This window comes from Equus quagga, chromosome 11, assembly GCF_021613505.1.
Source record: "Equus quagga isolate Etosha38 chromosome 11, UCLA_HA_Equagga_1.0, whole genome shotgun sequence".
Taxonomy (NCBI): domain Eukaryota; kingdom Metazoa; phylum Chordata; class Mammalia; order Perissodactyla; family Equidae; genus Equus; species Equus quagga.
Window position 1 is genome coordinate 101996921 of NC_060277.1, and position 22192 is coordinate 102019112.

General features: G+C 39.1%; 1 protein-coding gene across 1 annotated transcript in view; it reads right to left on the reverse strand.

The window, feature by feature from the left end:
* Positions 1-1707: 1707 nt before the first annotated feature.
* Positions 1708-22192, reverse strand: part of NOL11 (nucleolar protein 11) — a 21419-nt gene continuing 934 nt past the window's right edge. Inside the window, exons 2-19 of the mRNA XM_046676334.1 lie at positions 22103-22190; positions 20384-20497; positions 20203-20259; positions 18672-18820; positions 17451-17508; positions 16523-16667; positions 14682-14870; positions 13093-13169; positions 11157-11280; positions 10556-10644; positions 9997-10071; positions 9153-9337; positions 8883-9008; positions 8518-8730; positions 8006-8084; positions 6440-6532; positions 2285-2392; positions 1708-2121 (exon numbers count right to left, since the gene is read on the reverse strand). Coding sequence (XP_046532290.1) covers positions 2005-2121; positions 2285-2392; positions 6440-6532; positions 8006-8084; positions 8518-8730; positions 8883-9008; positions 9153-9337; positions 9997-10071; positions 10556-10644; positions 11157-11280; positions 13093-13169; positions 14682-14870; positions 16523-16667; positions 17451-17508; positions 18672-18820; positions 20203-20259; positions 20384-20497; positions 22103-22190 — 2086 coding nt within the window. The 3' untranslated portion in view covers positions 1708-2004. The remainder of the gene's footprint in view (positions 2122-2284; positions 2393-6439; positions 6533-8005; positions 8085-8517; positions 8731-8882; positions 9009-9152; positions 9338-9996; positions 10072-10555; positions 10645-11156; positions 11281-13092; positions 13170-14681; positions 14871-16522; positions 16668-17450; positions 17509-18671; positions 18821-20202; positions 20260-20383; positions 20498-22102; positions 22191-22192) is intronic.

Here is a 22192-nt window from a genome sequence, read left to right on the forward strand (position 1 = left end):
TTGTCTTGTAATCGTGGGTTTTTAGAAATAAAAATCATAACTCAGAATCTAAAAAGTGTGAAAATCCTGAATAATCTAAACCCCCCTAAAACGAATCTCTAAATTAGAAAGGATCCACTGTAGTAACGCTCAAAATTCTTAAGAAAAGCTTAGGAACCCACAATTTTACAATGTCTGGATGTCTGCAAGTAATTCTTAAAAGACTGAGCAAAAAAAGATAAAACGAAGAAATATATTAAGGAGATCTGCATTTTTCATTTCTGCTGAGCAGCACTGTAATGCATTAAATTGTCTACGCAAAATGTCTCGTTATATAAAGTGAGCATGACAGTTAATATATGCTGTTATCTTTGGAATTTCTTTTCTTTTTAAAATTTTTCTTTTTGAGGAATATTAGCCCTGAGCTAACATCCACCAGCAATCCTCCTCTTTTTGCTGAGGAAGATTGGCCCTGAGCTAACATTCATGCCCATCTTCCTCTACTTTATATGTGGGACGCCTGCCACAGCATAGCTTGATAGATGGTGTGGAGGTCTGGGCCCGAGATCTGAACCAGCAAACCCCATGCCGCCAAAGCAGTGTATGCAAACTTAACCACTGTACCACCAGGCAGGCCTCGAATTTCTTTTCTTTTAGAACTAAAGACAGATTAAGAATGACAGAAGAGGGGCCACCCTGGTGGCGCAGCGGTTAAGTGCGCACCTTCTGCTTTGGCGGCCTGGGGTTTGCCGGTTCGGATCCTGGCAGCGGACATGGCACTACTTTGGCAAGCCATGCTGTGGTAGGCATCCCACATATAAAGTAGAGGAAGATGGGCACGGATATTAGCTCAGGGCCAGTCTTCCTCAGCAAAAAGAGGAGGATCGGCAGCAGATGTTAGCTCAGGGCTAATCTTCCTCAAAAAAAAAAAAAAAAGAATGACAGAGGAGAACCTGTTTGTCAGCTGCCATAGTTGTGACTAAAGTTTACATAAAGTGTGTAAACTAAAATGAAGCCTTTCTCTAATGCAAATTAAATTAAGCAATCAGAATGCTAAATCTGGGCTCTGGAATCACACTTGAACTTACATTTATGCACTAGAATTTACAGGAATTAAAAAAAATATATTGTGACCCTTCAAGTTAAAACAGGTTGCAAAATGATTTATTCAGCAGAGACTTTCATAGCTTAGAAATGCTTCAAGTTACTTTGGGGGAACTTAATTCATCATCTGAAAGAGTGATTTCACTCTTAACAAAAATAAATTTGAGTCTATCTTCAAGAAACAAAAGCATGCATTTCTTCTACATAAAACCTTCCATCTGTCCTAAATCCAAAGAGTGAAAAACTGGAAAGGCTATGGCAAGTCGAACTGTAACGCTATTTTCAGAAGAGACTTTTTTTACTATTTGGTAACGCATTTTCATAACCTAAATTATCAATTAATCATAGAGGCAATCTGAGGGATAATGTACAGAAAGAGGTATTGTTCAACTCTTAGGTAAGTAAGAAGGGGAGTGGAATTAGGTAAAGAACAGGAGAAAATGTCAGAAGATCAGCATGCACCTGTCCACGGAGCCCTCCCAGCCTGCCTGTGGCACTGACCTCTTCTGCCACCCATGAGACCAGATGAGCTGGGACAGCTTCCAGACTCTGACAAAACTACATTCTCCCTAGAATCACTGTTTCAATGGTGATTTTTTTATTAAAAGAACTATTCAAAACACATGATAAGAAATGAGACTTTTATCAATACACAAATAAGTTGACTTAAAATCAGCTCAGTTACATATTTAAAAAAGTGTCAGAAGCTCTCCCCACCAAGGTCCACCCACTGGAATATGTTCACAGGAAGCCTGCCGTCCGCCCAGCACCAGCTCAGCGAGCGACGCTCCAGGTCCTCGCCGTCATGTTTCTCTCGCTACTGACAGAGTCGAAAACAAAACATGTCTCTTGCCTGGATGAGTAGGGAGAATTCACATAAAAGAGCTTCATAAAAACATCCATGAAGGAGAACTGGTAATATCAGAAGAGTTCCAACACTTCAATTGAATATAATTCTCGATTATTCTTTTCTTGATTTAATTTCTGTAGCTCACGAAAACTTACTTCAATCTTGTTGAGCTCGGAACAAATGCATATCTAAAGAAAAAAGTTTCAGAATAACTTTTACCATAATGTCTACATATGAACAAACCCTCCATGATTACTTATAACTAGTCCAAGAAAAAGTTTTAAGAATAAATTATAATTTAGGTGATCCTTGGGTACAAACAGAATTCAGTATATATCAAAGATCGCACACCTGGGATTTCACAAACTTGTAAAGACTTAACAGTAGCCTTTTTGCTTCTGGTATCATTACCACAACAGTAAAGTTAGCATCTAGGAGAAGGCATATCCAATCCATAATCTAAAGATAAATAAGAAAAGGCAAGTTAAAATTTTAAATATAATTTTAGGTTAGTTCACTTTACAAAGTCCATTTTAAGTCCATTATTATATCAAACATTTATGAGAAATAAATCTTTATAAAAGTCTGAACATTTTAGTTTAGCAATGAGGAATTTCTAAGCAATATAAAAAGGTTCTTTTCTGCTTTTATACTTACTTTACAAGTATAATTGGATCTTTTTCACAGGATTAATCAGTAAAAAGAAAGCCAGACTGATATTTAATCCAAGAGAGTTAGTACTTGTCTTTTTATTAGAAAAACCTTTTGATGATTATTTGCAGTTACAAAGAACCCACTCATCTTGCATTCTGAAACACACACTACGCCCCAAGGTGAGAGTGTTGTGTATTATAGGTGCGTCACTGTGAACCTAAATAAAATTATTACTATCCCCTTATTAAAGTATCCTATGTAGTTCTCTATCTTCAAATGGTGTAGTTAACAGGCAAGTATCACTGTCATGAGAAAGCATTAAGGAAACCAATTATCCATTTGGGGGGAGTGGGGAAAGCTGATCCTCATGAAACTCCTTAGACCAAAATAAATCTAATACGTATCAGAGTTAAACCCAGAAAAGGAAACCATGAATGTATCAGGGGAAAATAGGGTGGCTATTTTTATACTCTTAGAGTGGGAAGGGCCTTAAGCATGACACAAACCATAAAGAAGCCATAAAGGAAAAGCTTAATAATTCTGATAGCATAAAAATTAAAAACTTATCTATGGCAATTCCACTAAAGAGAGTAAAAAGACAAGTGATAGGAAAAAAGTATTTATAATACATTTGATAGAAAAAGGCTAACTTCCTTAACATACAAAGAATTCTTTAAGCCAAAAAGAAAGAGACAGCAAATGCAATAGGAAAATGGACAAAGAACTCGACTAGCCAGTTTACGAAAAGGAATATATAAGACAAGATGGTCTACCTCTCTCATTATCAAAGAAACGCGAATTGAAATGAAGCACCATTTGCTAACCATCTGACTGGCAAGGAGTAAGGCCTCAGACCTTGGTGGCAGTAGTGCCTATTGTCACAACCCTTTGGAAAGGTAATCAGGCATTTAAATTAAAAATGCATGCACCCTTTATCCAGCAATTTCACTTAAGTGAATTTATCCAATGGGCGTTCTTTCAGAAATACACAAAAATAACTGTATAAAGATATTCACTGAAGGTTTATTTACAATAGCAAAAAAACTATAAAGAACTTAAATGTCAATCAACAGAGGACTGACGAATAAATTAAGATTTTCCATAAAATGAAATAGCATGCAGCGGTTAAAAAAAATGAGGCAGATGTATAGGTACCGGTCCAGAAAATGTCTAAACCAGTGCTGAGTGAAAAAACACACTACAGAATAGCATGCACACTATGAACTAATTTATGCTAGAAATTTTACTGTACAGGCACAGCTCTCTGTATTGCGCTTCGCTTTACTCCACTTCACAGATAGCACGTTTTTTTACAAATTGAAGGTCTGTGACAACCCTGTGTCGAGAAAGTCTATGGGCAGCATTTTTCTAGCAGCATTTGCTCACTTCATGTCTCTGTGTCACATTTTGGTAATTCTCACACTATTTCAAACTTTTTCATTATTATTATATTTGTTATGGTGATCCGTGATCAGTGATCTTTGATGTTACTATTGTAATTGTTTTGTGGCACAAAACACACCTATATAAGACGGCAAACTTAATTGATAATGTGTGTGTTCTGACTGCTCTCCCGACCAGCCATTCCCCCGTCTCTCTCCCTCTCCTCAGACCTCTCTATTCTCTGAGACAGCGATATTGAAATTAGGCCAATTAATAACCCTACAATGGTCTCTAAGTGCTCAAGTGAATGGATGAATTGCAGGTCTCTCACCTGAAATCAAAAGCTAGAAGTGAGTAACCTAAGTGAGGACCGCACGTCGAAAGCCAACAGGCTGAAAGCTAGGCCTCCTGCACCAGTTAGGAGAGCTGTGAATGCAAAGGAAGGGCTCTTGAAGGAAATTAAAAGCGCTAATCCACTGAATGCGCAAATGATAAGAAAGCGAAACAGCCTTATTGCTGATATGGAAAAAGTTACAGTGGTCTGGACAGAAGATCAAACCAGCCATAACACTCCCTTAAGCCAAAGCCTCAGCTAGAGCAAGGCCCTAACTCTCTTCAACTCTCTGAAGGCTGAGAGAGGGGAGGAAGCTGCAGAAAAGTCTAAAGCCAGCAGAAGTTGCTTCTCGTGGTTTGCAGAAAGACCCGTCTCCATAACATGCAGGCGTGAGGGGAAGCAGCACACGCTGACGGAGGAGCTGCAGCCAGTCATCCCGTGGGTCCAGCTAAGGAAATTCACGAGGGCGGCTACACTACACAGCAGACTTCCAGTGTAGACGAAACAGCCTTACATTGGAAGATGCCGTCTAGGACTTTCATAGCTGGAGAGGAGAAGTCAACGCCTGGCTTCCAAGATTCAAAGGACAGGCTGACTCTCTTATTAGGGGCTAACACAGCTGGTGACATTAAGTTGAAGCCAATGCTCATTTACCACTCTGAAAATCCCAGGGCCCTTAAGAATTATGCTAAATCTACTCCACCTGAGCTCTATAAATGGAACAAGAAAGCCTGGATGACAGCACATCTGTTTACAACATGGTTTACTGAATATTTTAAGCCCACTGTTGAGACCTACTGCTCAGAAAAAAAGATTCCTTTCAAAATATGACTGCTCATTGACAATGCACTTGGTCACCCAAGAGCTCTGATGGAGATGCACAACAAGATTAATGTTGTTTTCATGCCTGCTAACACAATAACCATTCCGCAGCCAAAGGATCAAAGAGTAATTGTGACCTGCAAGTCTTACTATTAAGAAACACAATTCAGGGGCTGGTCCCATGGCATAGTGGTCAAGTTCAGCAAGCTCCACTGCAGTGGCCTGGGTTCGAGGGTTCAGATCCCAGGTTTGGACTTATACCACTCATCAGCCATGCTGCGGCAGCAACCCACATACAAAATAGAGGAAGACTGGCAATGTATGTTAGCTCAGGGTTAATCTTCCTCAGCAAAAACGAAAACAAAAAGAAAAACTATTTCGTAAGGCTATAGCTGCCACAGATTCTTCTGATGGATCTGGACAAAGTCAACTGAAAACCTTCTAGAGGGGCCAGCCCTGTGGCCAAGTGTTTAAGTTCACGTGCTCTGCTTTGGCGGCCCGGGGTTTTGCTGGGTTGGATCCTGGGCACGGACGTGGCACTGCTCATGAGGCCATGTTGAGGCGGTATCCCACATGCCACAACTAAAAGGACACGCAACTAAAACATACAACTATGTACTGGTGGGATTTGGGGAGAAAAAGTAGAAAAAAAAAGACTGGCAACAGTTGTTAGCTCAGATGCAAATGTTTGGGGAGAAAAAAAATTATTAAAAAAACCTTCTAGAAAGGAGTCACCATTCTAGATGCCATTAAGAACATTTGTGATTCATAGGAACAAGTCAAAATATCAAAAGAGGAGTTTGGAAGAAGCTGATTCCAACCCTCATGGATGACTTTGAGGGACTCAAGACTTCACGGAGGGGCTGGCCCTGGAGCCGAGTGGTTCATGTGCTCTGCTTCGGTGCCCCAGGGTTTCACTGGTTCAGATCCCGGGCGCGGACATGGCACCACTCATCAAGCCATGCTGAGGCGGTGTCCCACATAAAGTGGAGGAGAATTGGCACAGATGTTAGCTCGACAACTTCCTCACAAAATAAACAAATAAAAATTTAAAAAAAAAAGAATCAGGAATTTAAGATGAATTAAATTTGTAGTATAGCATTGTGGCTCTAAAGATCCATCTACTAAGTTCAGAGATCCTCCCTACCTCCCACTCCAATGGTTTATGCATTTGGTGAGCGAAGAGAGTCATAAGGACTAGAAGACAAGGAGAAATTAGTTAGCTACTGAATTCTAGGTTCTGACACTGTATATAATCTCTTTTTTTTACAGATTTTTCCCAGCACCAAATCAAAGTAAAAAAATTATCTCACCTGGTTCAGGGTTGGAGGGTGTATTCCCGGAAGTGTCATAGTAGCATTTTCACTACACTTTAGATAAAGGAAATACAAATACTGGAGAAATAGCTGGGTGGGGGGAAAAAAAGAGCAATTAATCACTTTGATAGAAAAATTTTCTCTATATAGAAAGCAAACAAAGACACTGGAAAGGATTTTAAGAGGCTATTGAGGGGGCCGGCCCCACGGCTGAGTGGTTAAGTTTGCATGCTCCACTTCGGTGGCCCAGGGTTTTGCTGGTTTGAATCCTGGGCACAGACATGGCACTGCTCATCAGGCCATGCTGAGGTGGCATCCCACATGGCACAACCAGAAGGACCCACAACTAAAATATACAACTATGTATTGGGGGGATTTGGGGAGAAAACATACACACAAAAAAAGTTATCAAACTGAATTAGACAGTCTCCCCTTATCTGTGGGGGATACCTTCCAAGACCCCCAGGGAATGCCTGAAACTGCGGATAATACTGAGCCCTATACAGTCACATGTCACATAACAGTGACATTTCAGTCAACAACGGGCTGCATACACGACAGTGCTGCCCTAAGATTAGTACCATATAGCCTAGGCGTGTAGTAGGCCTACCATATAGCTTTGTGTAAGTGCACTCCGATGTTCACACAACCACCACATCACCTAACAACACATTTCTCAGAACACACTCCTGTCGTTAAGCAACATGTGATTGTACATAATGTGTTTCTTCCTATACATACATATCTATGATAATGTTTAATTTGTAAATTAGGTACAGTAAAAGATTAACAACAACTTCTTTTTGCTTTATCCAGCATCACCACTCTTGCACTTTGAGACCATTAAGTAAAATAAAGGTTACCTTAACACAAGCACTGCGATAACATGACAGTTGATCTAATAAGTGAGAATGACTAAAGGGCAGATAGCATATATAGCATGAATACAACAGCCCAAGGGGATGATTCACATCCTGGGTGGGATATAGTGGAATGGCACGAGATTTCATAAAGCCACTCAGAACAGCACGCAATTTAAAACGTATAAATTGTTTATTTCTGGAATTTTCCATTTAATATTTTCAGACTGCAGCTGATGGTGGGTAAGTGAAACTGCAGAAAGCAGAACTGCAGATAAGGGGGGACTACTGTACATCAAGTAAATATGCTAGCCAGCTGGGGACACAAAAATGAATAGAATGTAGTCCCTGCCATCAATGAGGAGTTCATCTGGTTTGGGAGGGTGGCTGGGGAGAGTATACTTTTAGTCAAGAGAAAGCAGAGAAGAGAGAATCCTTCTCTGGGCAATATTTTTAGCTTCTACACATTTATAACTTAGATGGACTGACCTGGCCTTCAGGCTTGCTCCAGAAACATGCCAAAGTCTGCCTCCCAAAAATCACTCTAGTCTCCTAGGCACAATTTTTCACCACGACGGCTGGGAAACCTCTTACTCAAATGAAAAAACTTGATAACCTTTTGAAGGCCCTAAAAGCTGGTTAGAGTCAAGCAGCAAAATTTAAACTAGAAACAAAATTTTATAGGATCTGTAAGAACACTTACAGTGATATGTTGTGCTGGGATGTCTTTCAAGTGAGGCAGAAGAAACGTTTCACTATAGGCTGAATGAAGAATTGCATTTCTACTTACGAATAAAGGAAAATTTTACTTCAATAAATAGACAAACTGAAATTATGAGCAATTCCCTTCCCCAATGATATTTTTCAGAATTTAAACAAAAGTTTTACTTTTCTAGAAGGGCTTTACCACTGAATATGCTCCTAATCACTAGAGATCTGGAATATTTCACTATTAGAAATAATTGGTCTTTATTCAGAATACTACTTTTTAGAACTGATAGAGCTTCTTCCTTAGTACAGCTTCTTAAACAAGAAAACAGGTTTACTAATTTGTTTGAATATAGCACTGAACATAATCCATTTTCAAGCAGAAAGTGAAAAAATTAAAAAAAGAAAAAAAATACCTTAAATTATCTAATTACTCCTTAGTTTTTGCTTGGCATTTGACTATATCCCTGAAAGAGACAATACAAGGGGAAGTGTTTCAAAAGATACAGTAGAGCTGCTCTTTTTGGAATCACAGGACAGGAAGTGGCCTCCTCTGCTGCAGCCTGAGACTTTTCTTGACCACAGTTATCCTCTTCAGGACTGAAGCCGTTCTGAACAATTTCAGTTTGCTCTTCCATTTTCTCATCTTGTACAGTATCACTATAGTTAGAAACTGACTCCATATTGATGTCTGTTTCTTGAAGACTATCATCACCAATGCTATCATGTTAATTGAAAGCAAGAAATCAATTCTTATTACTTGAACAAACTGGAAAAAATTTCATTTTCTAAGCATTCAAAGTTTTAGAAATCCAATAATGTAATAGATTAAAGATGCAGTGCAGGAACAGGATCATCAGTTTCTAACTCACCTCAAGAAAATCTTTAAGCAAGTGCAGATGACTGATTCAGGCACGTCAGGGAACTGCTGCAGACAGAGCTGCAACATCTGCACGTCTGTCTTTTCTAAGGCAACCTCCATTAAGGCAGGGCACAAGCTAAGGACAAAAACCATGAATCATTTTTAAGGAAAATCTCAATTGCAAATAATTTACAAACGTTTTCAGGGTGTGAAAATTAGAAACATAAAAACAAGGTCAAGAGAGCTACACAGGTAAAGTTTGAAGTACAGCAACCCTTACCTGTAAGAAAGCACATGCGTCTGAATAAGCTGCATCAGAGCGCTCCGGGGATAAAACGATGGCTCTGCTCTACATCTTCCTACAAGTCCTGTGACTATGTCCCCAGTAACAATCTGAAAGTCAGGGGTCCGCTTAACAGCCAAAAATTTACGTACTTCTACTTCGATGTGTTTTTCTGAATCTTTCTGAAAGGGCAGAAGTAAAGAGTTCAGTGTGATACGTTAACAAATGTCACTCTGCACTTGAAAGCTCCTAGCCCAATATTTTCTGAAATCACTGACAGTATCCATGCACTCCTGTGAAATTGGAGGTGACACTACAGTTTGCTGCACAAAGACAAACTGCAAAGAAAAAAAAGAATTTGAGGGTTTAGAAACCAAAATCTTGAAAAGGCTACGTTACAAACATATTCAAAGCAAAGGTGAATGAGCTATGAGGGTACCATCATCACATCCATCTCACCAATGCTAAGTGAGAGTCAAACAGGCCCAGGCACTGGCTCACTCTGACAACCTTAAGATACTATATAAACATTAGCCATAGCTCTAAAGATGATCATAAGGGCCAGGCCCAGTGGCCTAGTGCTTAAGTTCAGCATACACTGCTTTGTCGGCCTGGGTTCAGTTCCCGGGAGCAGCCCTACACCACTCGTCCATGAGCGGCCATGCTCTGATGGTGGCTCAGATACAAAAAGAGGAAGACTGGCAATAGCTCAGGGCAAATCTTCCTCAGTAAAAAACAGGGGAAAAAAAAGATCATAAAAATAAGATAGAATGAAAAGTAGATGAGATTTCTTTTAACCACTTGAGTTGATTTTTCATATTTCTAATATTTCTTTCTTTACCTTTACAGTTGATAAAAGTTGCTTGGATGCTGGATACTCTGGCTCTACACTCACTTCAATTTTCCTTCTCCTTAACTAGAATTAAATAAATTGATTAGGATCTCAAAACAGTACAAAAGATTTAATACACACTTAGAAGAATATGAAATGTCCCAAAGAGACTAGCACACTTTTGTTCTAATTACATTTTTTTAATGGTTTAATTTTCTTACAGTGAAAAGTGGGTTTATTTCAGCTTTTAACTTAAACATCTTTAAGATTTTTAAGGATTTTGTTTTACAAACACAAAATCTCTACTCAGGAAGGGATAATTACTAACTGCAAATTGGTCTGTTTCCACACCTGGGTCTTACACACACGTCCATAAAAATTAATTACTAGACTATGTGTGTCATTTTTGGATAAAGGCTGTCAGGCTACTGGGTTCAAGCTTCAAATTGCCCCATTATATTAAGATCAAAGCTGTAATAGTCCTACAGATATGAATCATTAAAATAATCAGCCTTTTCCTGTTTTTCAACATTTGCACTAACGCTTCTATTTTGACTACCAAACTTACGATTCTCTTTGACGGCTCTGAGTCCTGGAATTCAAGTCCACACCCCTGAGATGTTTCCCAGTTTACAAAATGAGGCATGGCATGAGTGCCTAAGAAAACACAAAGACACAATTTCTGGAATTTTTTGACCTATTGGCATTTACCCAACCAATCAATCAAAGAACAATAAAAAACAACCACTCATGCACAATTCAAGAGAGATTTTAAGTCCATCTAATTCTACTGATAATCTCAGATCAGTAAATCATAATATAGTAAAAGGCTAAGTGTGTGCCCAGCAACTACTAAGCCAAAGGATGAGGCCACTAGTAAATCAGGGAGGGTAGAGGCATTACTGATTTTGTCTGGGGGACTCTCCCATTGCCCCTACAGTCAGAAGAACACTGGTGTTCAAACACAGTGTAGCTCTTCAGCCTGCTGCAGCACCCGCAATGTGGACTCTTCCCAAGGTAGCTACCTGGGTCAAGGAAATTTCAACGAACAGCGGCAGATTTCAACATTAAGAACAGGCTCTGCAAATTGATGGCCGTGGAAATCTACATATCAAACTGGAAGTTAATAAAACGGTTTACGGTAATAAAACAAACATTTAAGTTCCTACCTAGATCTTGACTATGCTTGAGTTTTCCAAGAGCACCTGCTAATGATGACACTTCACACTTGTATGGAATTACAGTTAGAAATTTTCCATGTAGCATAAACAAATTTTCCCCATAATACCAGAGCTACAAAAAAAGTTATCAAAAATGTAAGCAATTTTTTTGTCTTCTAAGATCTAATTCAACAAAGCCATATAACTTATAGTAACAACTTACGGTGTGAGCAATCTTAATATAACGGAAAAGGACAAGGCAAAGTTAAGCAACTCCCCAGAATAATCTCGTATGTTCAACTTATTAACTGGGGTAGCTTTACATAGCTCTTATTTTTGCCTGTGTCTGAATGAAACAGAATCTAAAGGATACTTTCAACTCATAAAAATCTGATCAACATATACATTGAAAATGAATTGCTTAAAATTAATATTGTCACTATTACACATATATTAACATGATAATTATCAAGGCTATTGTAACATGGGCAAACTGTTATGATGTAATAAAAAAGAGACAGAATTTAACATTGTTTCCATCTTATAATTTTTATAAAATTATAAAAATAAGACATGCATATGAACAAAAAGCTTAAAGGAACATGGAAATCAAAAATAAAAGTTTGTTAGGGGGCCAGTCCCATGGCCGAGCAGTTAAGTTTGTGTACTCTGCTTTGGCAGCCAAGGGTTTTGTTGGTTCAGATCCTGGGCGCGGACATGGCACTGCTCGTCAAGCCATGTTGAGGTGGTATCCCACATGCCACAAGTAGAAGGATCCACAACAAAAATATACAACTATGTACTGGGGGGCTTTGGTGAGAAGAAGGAAAAAAAATAAAATAAAAACCTAAAAAAAATAAAGTTTATTAGAGCAGTGGAATTGTGAGTGGTTAATTTTGTTAAAATTATTTGTTTAGCAGTCAGCCCCATGGCTGAGCGGTTAAGTTCGTGTGCTCCACTTCTGCGGGCAGGGGTTTTCGGATCCTGGGCGCAGACATGGCACCACTCCTCAAGCCATGCTGAGGCACTGTCCCGCACAAAACCAGAAGGACCTACAACTAGAATATACAACTATGTACTGGGGAGCTCTGGGAAGAAGGAAAAAAAAACCAGACTGGCAATGGATGTTAGCTCAATCTTTAACAAAAACTTTTTTAAAAGATTAATAAAAAAAATTATTTGTTTAAATATAAATTAGAATCAAATTGTATGCTAAGAAATCTAGTCTCCTTATCCTCTAATTATAATTATCAGTAACATCTCATTATCCTGATTCACCTTTTACCTGTATATGAATATTCATTCACTAAACAACCAATATGTATTGAACACCTTTGCTAGGCACTGAAAATGTAATGAGGAATAAAATGGATAAGGACCTCTGCCCATTTACAGTCTGGCTGGCTCAAATTTTAATTCTTTAAGTAACTTTTATGTAATTCCATGATAATGTTTAACATATGACCTAAAAGACTATTTATTAGGAAAAGTAACAGCCCTGGGGTAAAATTCAAATTACCAAAGTAAACAAACCAAAGAGCAGCTAAAAGCAAAAGTTTTATTAACTTATAATAGCTAATTGTTCTCCCCTGATCTAAAACTAGCTATAATTTAGTCTTTTGAAAGTGACAAACACTGGCCTGCAGTCTTTGTTCTTTGTTCTATAAGATGGTTCTTTCGGACATTAGTCAGCTATCTTCCCCCTTGCTAGCAAGCTGTAATAAAACCCTTTCTCTCCTACCAAAGAAAAAAAAAGTGACAAACCTACACAAACTATTAAAACAATAACCAAATTACACAATCTTGCAGGTAGAAAATATTTCTTAATTTATTTTAATCAAAAACCGTCAAATATTTATATCCAAAGAGGTCTCCTCCCTTACAGTATATTTATCAGGCACAAAAATAACTAAATTTTAAAAAATTCCTAAGTGCAAAAACTTACCTGACCGCTGGTCCCTTGTGGTAACTCTTTTGAAGCCTGCAGTGTCTGAAATTTCGTGTTCCATATGGCGAGGCATTCTATAAAACAAGACACACAAATTCAGAAGTCATCCCAGGTATAAATACATAATGTCCTGGGTGGGAGCAGGGGAGAGTCATAGCTAAACACACAAATCTTCTAAGTATAAAAATGAGTAATGAAGACAGTGATTGCCACAGAAATTCAAAGAAATGAGATCTTGTGACAAGAAGAAGTGGACATGTGAGGAAGCAGGGGTATATGGGATATCTGTGTACCTTCCCCTCAATGCTGGTATGAACCTTAAACTGCTCTAAAAAAATAAGCTCTTAATAATAATAACAAATATGCTGATTTGGAAAGATCTCTGATATCTCAGGTAAGGGAATAAATAACATGCACAATGGTGTGTACTGGATGCTACCATTTGTGTAAAAAGAGGAGGAAAAAAGTAGTAGTATTTGCTTGTATGCAAATTAAAAAACTCTGGAAAGAGACATAGGAAATTCTAACAGTGGTTACTAGGTTTTCAGGGGGGCTGAGGAGGATCCAGGAGGAAGGAACTCGGGGGCTGAGAGGAGACGCACAGCATGGTAACACGGCTAAGGGCCGGGACTTCAGAGCGGCAGAGTACATGGCACAACCGTCAGCCCGATTGAGTTGAATCCCAGTTCTACTTCTTAGCGACCTCAGTTTCCTGACTTGTAAGATAGGGATGATAATAACTGTACTTTCTGTCATAGGGCTGTTGGAGGATTAAATGATACAAATGATGAGATAATATAAGTAAAATGCCTGGCACAGGACAGTTACGCTGTAACTAGCAGCTTCTGTCTTAGTAAGTGGGAGAAACAGAACAAAGCACACAGCTGAGGACGGGCATATCAAGTTTGTCGTCAATAGGGAGGCTGGCCTGAAGAAAGCAGAGTTCTTGCTCTGAAATCGGGAGAAGAGACTGGAAAAGGTGGTTGGGCTCTAGACTGCGGAGACACCTAAGTGCTGAACCCCAGATTCTGAACTTTCTAGCATAGGCTAGGAGACCCCAACCCTGCACTGCCCAGGAGCAACTGTGTTCCTCGTGATAGACAACAACTGTGTGTATGAAGGGATGCTTCGGGATGAGGAGGTGAGAATGATGATGAGAATCCTGCTCTGAAGTCAAAAAGCATGAGAGTAGTCCCCGAATTTCAAGCTGTCCAAGTCCAAATGGATTTCCATTCTGGTGAAATGTCGCCAAGCTATGAATTCAATACTCTACTGCAAGGCTTACCAACGCTTCAAACGTCTACAGGCTGGCATGGATAGTCGCAGTTTTCGTAACTTTTAAGACATTAGTCATAGGCAAGGAAGTGAAAGAAGGAAATGTTTTAGAAAAATTAACCAATGCAAGATGAAATCAAAGACCTATTCAAGAAGAATTAGGAAACTACAAAAATAATTTGAGTACGGTGATAAAGAGAATGAATTAGGGTGGTAGTAAATAAACGAAAAAGAAAGAAAACTAAAAGGTAGACTTTGAAGGAATTTGAAAAGTACACAGGATTTCTTAATTGATTGGAGATTTCAGTTACCCTTAGAAGCTGGCAGTGGTGGTCCCAGGACTGCTACATGATCTTGATCCAGGACAGTGAGTGTAACACCGTTTCGAGCATTACCAGACACGACAGCCTTGAGCAACAGTGATCTAACTACCCTCTGATTTTTTTCTGGATCATTCGGACGTATTGGTATCAAGGTTTCATATATACATCCATCAGAGGCTGTTGGAAACAAGTGTTTGTTGTTCATTATTGGATAAAGGACAGGCCTATATCTGTTATAGTGATGTATTATGCTGTTTATAAGATTTTATCAATTTGATACAGGGATCTAACCAGAAAAATAAACCAATGTAACAATCACATCACTCTCCGCTTTCCCATAAAGAATATACTACAAACCTAAAATTGAGGGAGGAGGAGTGATAATAAAAATCTCAGTAAGAAAATGTCATAATAGCCAAGAAAGAAAAACTGTAAATCCCTGTAATAACTTAAAATATGAGGGGATTGCCAGGATTACAGTCAATCTAGTTACTAAAAGGATACTTCTCTCATTAGAAATTAATTAGCATTCTGGTCTATACAGTACATTTCTTATTACTCCAGCACCTTGAAAACCTTAAGAAATTGCTGTATTTTGTAGGTCAATCGAATTTTGGCAATTTCATGTGGTTCTAGCTATGTTACATGAAGATTTTATGACCCTTTGGTTTAGACTCCCTTACTTCCATGTTCAATAAGCTAAAACATAACTCACAAACTTCTATTAACTACAAATATGTCCTATAGGTAAAATTTTAAAAAAACCAGTCCCTCTAAGGCAAAGGCATTAAGTGGATTCCAATGACTTCTAGATAGGATAAGTGATGGGAGCCTTTTTCTTAATAGCCATTGCAAACATTTGCACGTTGAAAAATTTCACCAAGATTTTTAGTTGTGATAATATGGAAATGTTTCCAAAATATTGCTCATGTTTTTTCCTCCCTTAACCTTTTCAAAACAACTTCAAAAGAAGCCATAAAGGGCAGGGGAGACAGAATACCACAAAGGCATTTTTTCCCCCTTAAATACATAAGACTAGGGTTATACTTTAGACCATTATATAGATGTAAACTCCAAGGCATTAAAAAAAATCTTAAGGGGCTGACCCCGTGGCATAGTGGTTAAGTTCAGCATGCTCTGCTTCAGCAGCCCAGGTTCACAGGTTCAGATCACAGGTTCAGATCCCAGGCACAGACTTAGACCACTTGTCAGCCATGTTGTGATGGTGACCCACACACAAAATAGAGGAGTGGCACAGATATTAGCTCCGGGCTAATCTTCCTCAAGCAAAAAAAGAGGAAGATTGGCAACAGATGTTAGCTCAGGGTGAATCTTCCTCAGCAAAAAACAAAAAGAAAAGTTAGTATGCCAGCTGGCATAGACCAAGTCTGTTCTGTTAGTCTCCTTTCACCACCTGTCTCTATCACTGTTCAAATAAGGGCACACTACATCTTAAGGTTGAAAAAGAGGATTGGAGGGGCCATTCAATACCAACCTTAGATATTTTACAGTTCACGAATTATGATACCAAAGAACCTGGGCTTATCATGATAAAAATAAAAGGTGACTTTTCCTTTTTTTATTGGTATTATTATTTGTTGCTTATAATAAATTTTAAGACATAAAAGTTACCTGCAGAGAACCACTGACCGAATGCATGACCAGATACGGCAAAGTGCAAAAAGACAAGGCATAAATGCTTGTAAGGAGCCATGCAAAGGGAAGTGCTGCAAAGGAAAACTGCAAAACCTAAGACTAACTCAAAAGAAACACTATCCTGTAAGAGCCCACTGTTTATAATCTCTGAAAGTTTAAAGAAAAATACTTACTTAATGACATCAAAGAGATGAACTTCCGATCCACAGATGCAGTAAAACTCTGTATAATAGATTTTTCTTCTTGTCCAAGTAAGAGTGTGTATTTACTTAAGATATTTGAGTTAAACATTTGTACATAAGCAAAGTAATTTCCACACTGTAAAAAAAAAAAAAAAAAAAGGTTATTTTATTTAAAAAATACTCCCATTTCAACCAACTATATTTAAATGTTAAAACCAGTAGGGAAAGGGGGGTAGGGGGAGGACGAGAGGGGGACATTTATAAGGTGACACATGGAAACTAGACTTAGTGGTGAGCATGATGTAGCCTACTGAGACTGAAAGATAACAATGTACACCTACAATTTATATAATGTTATAAACCAATCTTATCTCAGAATAAATAAGTAAATAAATAAAACCAGTTGTTCTCCCATTCTAATTACTTCAATGAGTGCTTAAAAACCTCTTGCCCAATTAAATTAAAAATGTTATAAAATGTTTAGGCATAGAAATAATTATAATAGGCTTTTTAGTATTTAAAAAAGATACAAAATAAAAATATCTTCTGAGAGAAATACTAACACCCAATTTTAGTTTTAAAAACAACGTTAAGTGTTGGGGCTGGCCCCATGGTGTAGTGGTTAAGTTTGGCGCACTCTGCTTCAGCAGCCTGGGTTCGTGGGTTTGGATCCCAGGCACAGACCTACACCACTCATCAGCCATGCTGTGGCAGTGACCCACATACAAAATAGAGGAGGACTGGCACAGACGTTAGCTCAGGGCTAACTTTCCTCAAGCCAGAAAAAAAAAAAAGAACACTGCCAATGTATGTTATCTGAGGACAAATCTTGCTCAGCAAAAAAACATAAATAAATAAAAATAATATAGATAACACTGAAATGTCACAAAATGGACCAGGAATTAAAGATATCACTTACTTTTTCAGTAATAAAAATTAAAACAGGATGCCTAAATACCATGAAAACTTTTGTCCACCTAAAATTAAAAAAAAAGAAAAATCATAAATTGCCAAATCACCAGTTGAGAGAAACATATCATCAATCAAAGGGAATATCTTTTATTAAATATTTTTTAGAGCCAGAGAGACACCAGAGAACACTTAATTCAGTGTTTCAAAATACAGACAACAGGGAATGAGTAGGGATTTGTCAGTCAAATACACCTCTGGATCAAATGCAAGTTGCTGAACTTCCCAGAGCTTTAAAGACAATAATGTGAACTGTAAAGTACCGAGTGGGGGGAGGGTGTGTGTGACAGCATGCAGCACTTCCCAAACTTCTGTGACCCCCCCCCCCCCTTTTTTCAGAGTCACTTTTGGGACTGGTGTTCTCAGGAACACATCAGGATCTCACCTGCCTTCTTCAAGTGACAGAGGGAACAGGAAGGGTAAAGGGCTGTAACCAGGGCTGCACAGCTCGTTTTTGGCAAAGTGGCACCTAGAACCAGATCCTCCACCTACAACTTTTTGTCCTAAAGGTTTCCCCAAACACAGCTGCTCACGCTTTAGAAGCATTCCACAGGTCAGTCTAAGCTGTAACTGATCAGTGTCAACCTTGTTCACTAAGTACAGGTCTTCATGCTGACTTTCAGAAATTTAGTTTGCATCAGATGGACCTGGGTAGGCAGCCAGTTAACTGAACAAGAAATGGGATGAAATAATGGGGACTGGAGAGACGTAAAAGCAAGAAATTTCCTTCTATCATTTGGGGAGTCATTTCCCCAGTTTTATTGCAGAATCTGGGAGAACAAATGTCTCAAAGAACTTTTATGATTTCACTAACAACCAGCTGCACATTCCTTCTGCAGAAAGGGTTCTGACCTTGGCAGTCAGAGAAATATGACAGAAACAGAGATTTTGGTTTTGTGGAATCGCTCACTTCATCTGTATATAACTGACTATCCAGTTCTTTGTCATTAGAACAGGACTCACATGCCCCACAGTTTCCTCAATCACCTATCAGTCTGGAGGGTTGTGGGGGATGTCATTTTGGCCAACATCTTATACTTGGTTTTTAATTGGGTTACTTTTATTATGTTTATAACCAAAATACTTTTGAACAAGGGAAAGAATGTGATAAAAAACATGCAGAATGCATTTTCATTTTGGTAAAAATTCACTTACAGGTATTGGAACTTACTTAATCACTTCTTCATCAGAGATAACAGTTTCAATTTTCTGCTGAGGCTCTGCAAGCAAGGCCTCTAAACCACGAACGGCACCTTCCTTGAACAGCACCAAGGGTTCTGTCCCCTGTATTGAATGTATCCTATACACCTCAGCCGACAACTAGAAGAACACAAGAATACTTCAATTTTTATTCTAAAACAACTGCCACGTGATAGAATAAGGACACATATTAGAAAGCTTATTTTTAAGGGACTGATTTGTTTTCATTTTGATTCAATCCGTTTTATAACGATGTATGCTTCCAAAGTCAAATCTACAACATAAAATACATTCAGAAATCTAATTTCTGTGTCTATTCTCTTTACTCTGTCTCCTGCTCTCCCCCTTAAGTACTCATTTTTGGTTTATCATTCCACTGTGAATACTGGAGGTTGGGCTGCAATCTGGGTCTCCCAAAAATGGAGGTGGAGAGAGGTACAAATAAGTTATAAACAGTTCCAGTGTTAGATAAAAACTGATGCCATAATTATAATTATAGCCTGCAAAACCAAGAAAAGAAGTTAACACTGTATATGGGATTAAAAAAAAACCAAACCTCATTGTGTAAAATTCAGAATGGTGTTACTGCAAGATGAATGAAAAGACTGGAGCCAGGAGACAGCACAGTTAGCTGGCTAGAAGTTTCAAGGGTCCAGGTGACGACTGCCATTATATCTAAATCAGCTGTGTTGTGAGTCACTTCTAAAATGTGCCAATCACATTTAGGATTAGATACTATAACTGGAAGGAACTTTCAAGATTAACCTAGCTTGTGATCTTCATTTTGTAAGCAAGAAAAAGTTAATTAATCTATTTCAGGTCATTAGTAGAAAAGGCACAGTTGGTCACAGTTCTTTTTTTTTTTTGAGGAAGATTAGCCCTGAGCTAACTGCTGCCAATCCTCCTCTTTTTGCTGAGGAAGACTGGCCCTGAGCTAACATCCCTGCCCATCTTCCTCTACTCTATATGTGGGATGCCTACCACAGCATGGCTTGCCAAGCAGTGCCATGTCTGCACCCGGGATCCGAACCTGCAAACACCGGGCCACTGAAGTGGAATGTGTGCACTTCGCTGCACCACCGGGCTGGCCCTTAGTCACAGTTCTTCCTCACTGCATTATGTGCCACTCTTAACATGTACGATGCATGACACTTCTAGGCGCTATTCTACTTATCTTAAGAAAGAGAACAGTGAAGTTCACTTGTTCTCACAAGGGACACACACCACAAACATCTAAATTCACAGAAATAACTACAATTTACCATTCATGAATTACTTTAACCCTTAATCTCATGGGCTAATAAAGTTTGTATTTTCTAACGTATTACCTCATGAATTGAGACACGTTACCAAGATAAACTGTAAGATAAGTAGAATAAAAAACTGAGTATAACCTTTACGCTCACTTTCACAGATTCATTAAGATAAATAACATACTACACTACAAATTATTTCATCTTACCAATAAGTTAAAGATTATGTTGGAAAATCCAAAGACTTACTGTAGCTTTAAACACTTTATCAAGGTTTACATCTTCATTATTCCATATTCTCAAAACCTTAAATCAAAACATACAAGTTAAAAAAGTATTCCAATTTCCATTTACATATAACAAACACAGTTAATAAATCAACATTTGATTTGTGCTGTATATACTATTATATAAAAGTTTAAAAACTCACCTTACTATCGTGTACAACAACATACTCTCCAGTTTGAAAGTTGCATACAGCTGGACATGTTATAATTTGACCTTGTTTCACTGACCAGCTCCCCAAGGGTTTCTGATCAGAAACCTAATGAAATTAAGAAAACATATAACAGTCAAAAAGCCAATTTCAGACATCAAAAGCAAATAAATTTACAACAGAAACAAAAGGAGAAATCATTAAAATGATAGCATTGGGGCTGGCCCCATGGCCAAGTGGTCAAGTTCGTGCACTCCACTTGGGTGGCCCAGGGTTTCATTAGTTTGGATCCTGGTTGCGGACATGGCACCGCTCTTAGGCCACGTTGAGGCCGCGTCCCACATGCGACAACTAGAAGGACCCACAATTAAAATATACAACTACTTACTGGGGGGATTTGGGGAGAAAAAGCAGAAAAAAAAACCCATAGCAATTAACTAACTTCCTAAATTAAAAAAATTTTAAAAATAAGTAGTCACAAAAAGACAAATATTGTATGATTCCACTTAAGACAGTAGAATGGTGGCTGCCAGGGGCTGGAGGAACAGGGAGTTATTGTTTAGTGGGTACAGATTCCGTTTCTCCAGATGAACAGAGTCCTGGAGATGGATGGTGCGGATGGCTGCACACCAACGTGAAGGTACTTAATACTCTGAGTTGTACACTTAAAAAATACGGTCAGGATAGTAAGTTTTATGTTATGCGTATTTTACCACAATTAAAAACTTAGAAAACTTTAAAAAAGTATTTAAAATGAAATATAACTAAGTTCCTAAAATGAAAAAAGATGAATTAATTAACACTTTGTTAATAAATAGTACATTTAAAAAACCGATTCCAGTGTGCCTTTGAGCATGGGAATTAAGTAGGGATAGCTGGGATCATGCCAATCCAATCAGCTACTGTAGTGCTATAGAGGAACTGCAAAATTTTAAGTCCACTGACAGCCCAGGTTAAAAACCAACAGTGTAACTGGAAGAGTCAAAACAAGCAAACAGTACAGAGAACTGTTGGCAACCTGTTCCCAGAACTTCCAAGTGGATAGCTAGCTTCTTAAGGACACGGAAAAGTATGTTCAGCAGCTCAGATAAAAGTAATGACTTTCCACGCAAAGCTGCTTAGAAGGGGTGCAAGTCAGCCGCTGGGCGGCAAAGGGGGCGGGGCGTAGAGATTTCCCGGGACTCAACTCCAGGACTCAGAGCGCGAACGATACTGGCCAACAGACGGATCACGGAATCACGATTCCCACCAAGCTACCAAGAAAGCACAAGACAAAAACCCACAAAACTTTCTTCCTCAAGGAGAGAGAAGTGTATGGGCACAAGGCTAAACCCTTGTTCCCACCCTGTCAGGTCATCCTGTCGCGCCAGACCAATCTCGGTTCAAACCCTTCTGCGGGCAGCTGGGGTGACAGAGACCCCAGGAGGGGATCTGAGCTACGCCACCTCCGGGAGTGCCGCAACGAAAGCACACGTTTCCTTTCCTCTCCGAGGCCAGCCCACGTGCACTTAGACGCTCTGCCGCCTGCAACTCGGAAATACGCCTTTCTTTCCAAGAAAACAACCGAGTCCGATGCTAGAGCTCCCTCAGCGTCGCGCAGAGGCCAGGCCGGCTCTCCGCTAAGCCCGCTCCAACCATCTCTAGAGAGGCTCCGGCTCCGCGCTCAGAAAGGGGCGAGACGGCAGCCCGGGTGCCCGATCCCATCGCTCTCACCTTATAGAGGATGACGGTCCTGCCGCTGTCCGTCACGAGAAACTGGTCTGTTTTGTCGCTCTGCTCCACACCTAAGAGTCCGTCAGGCCC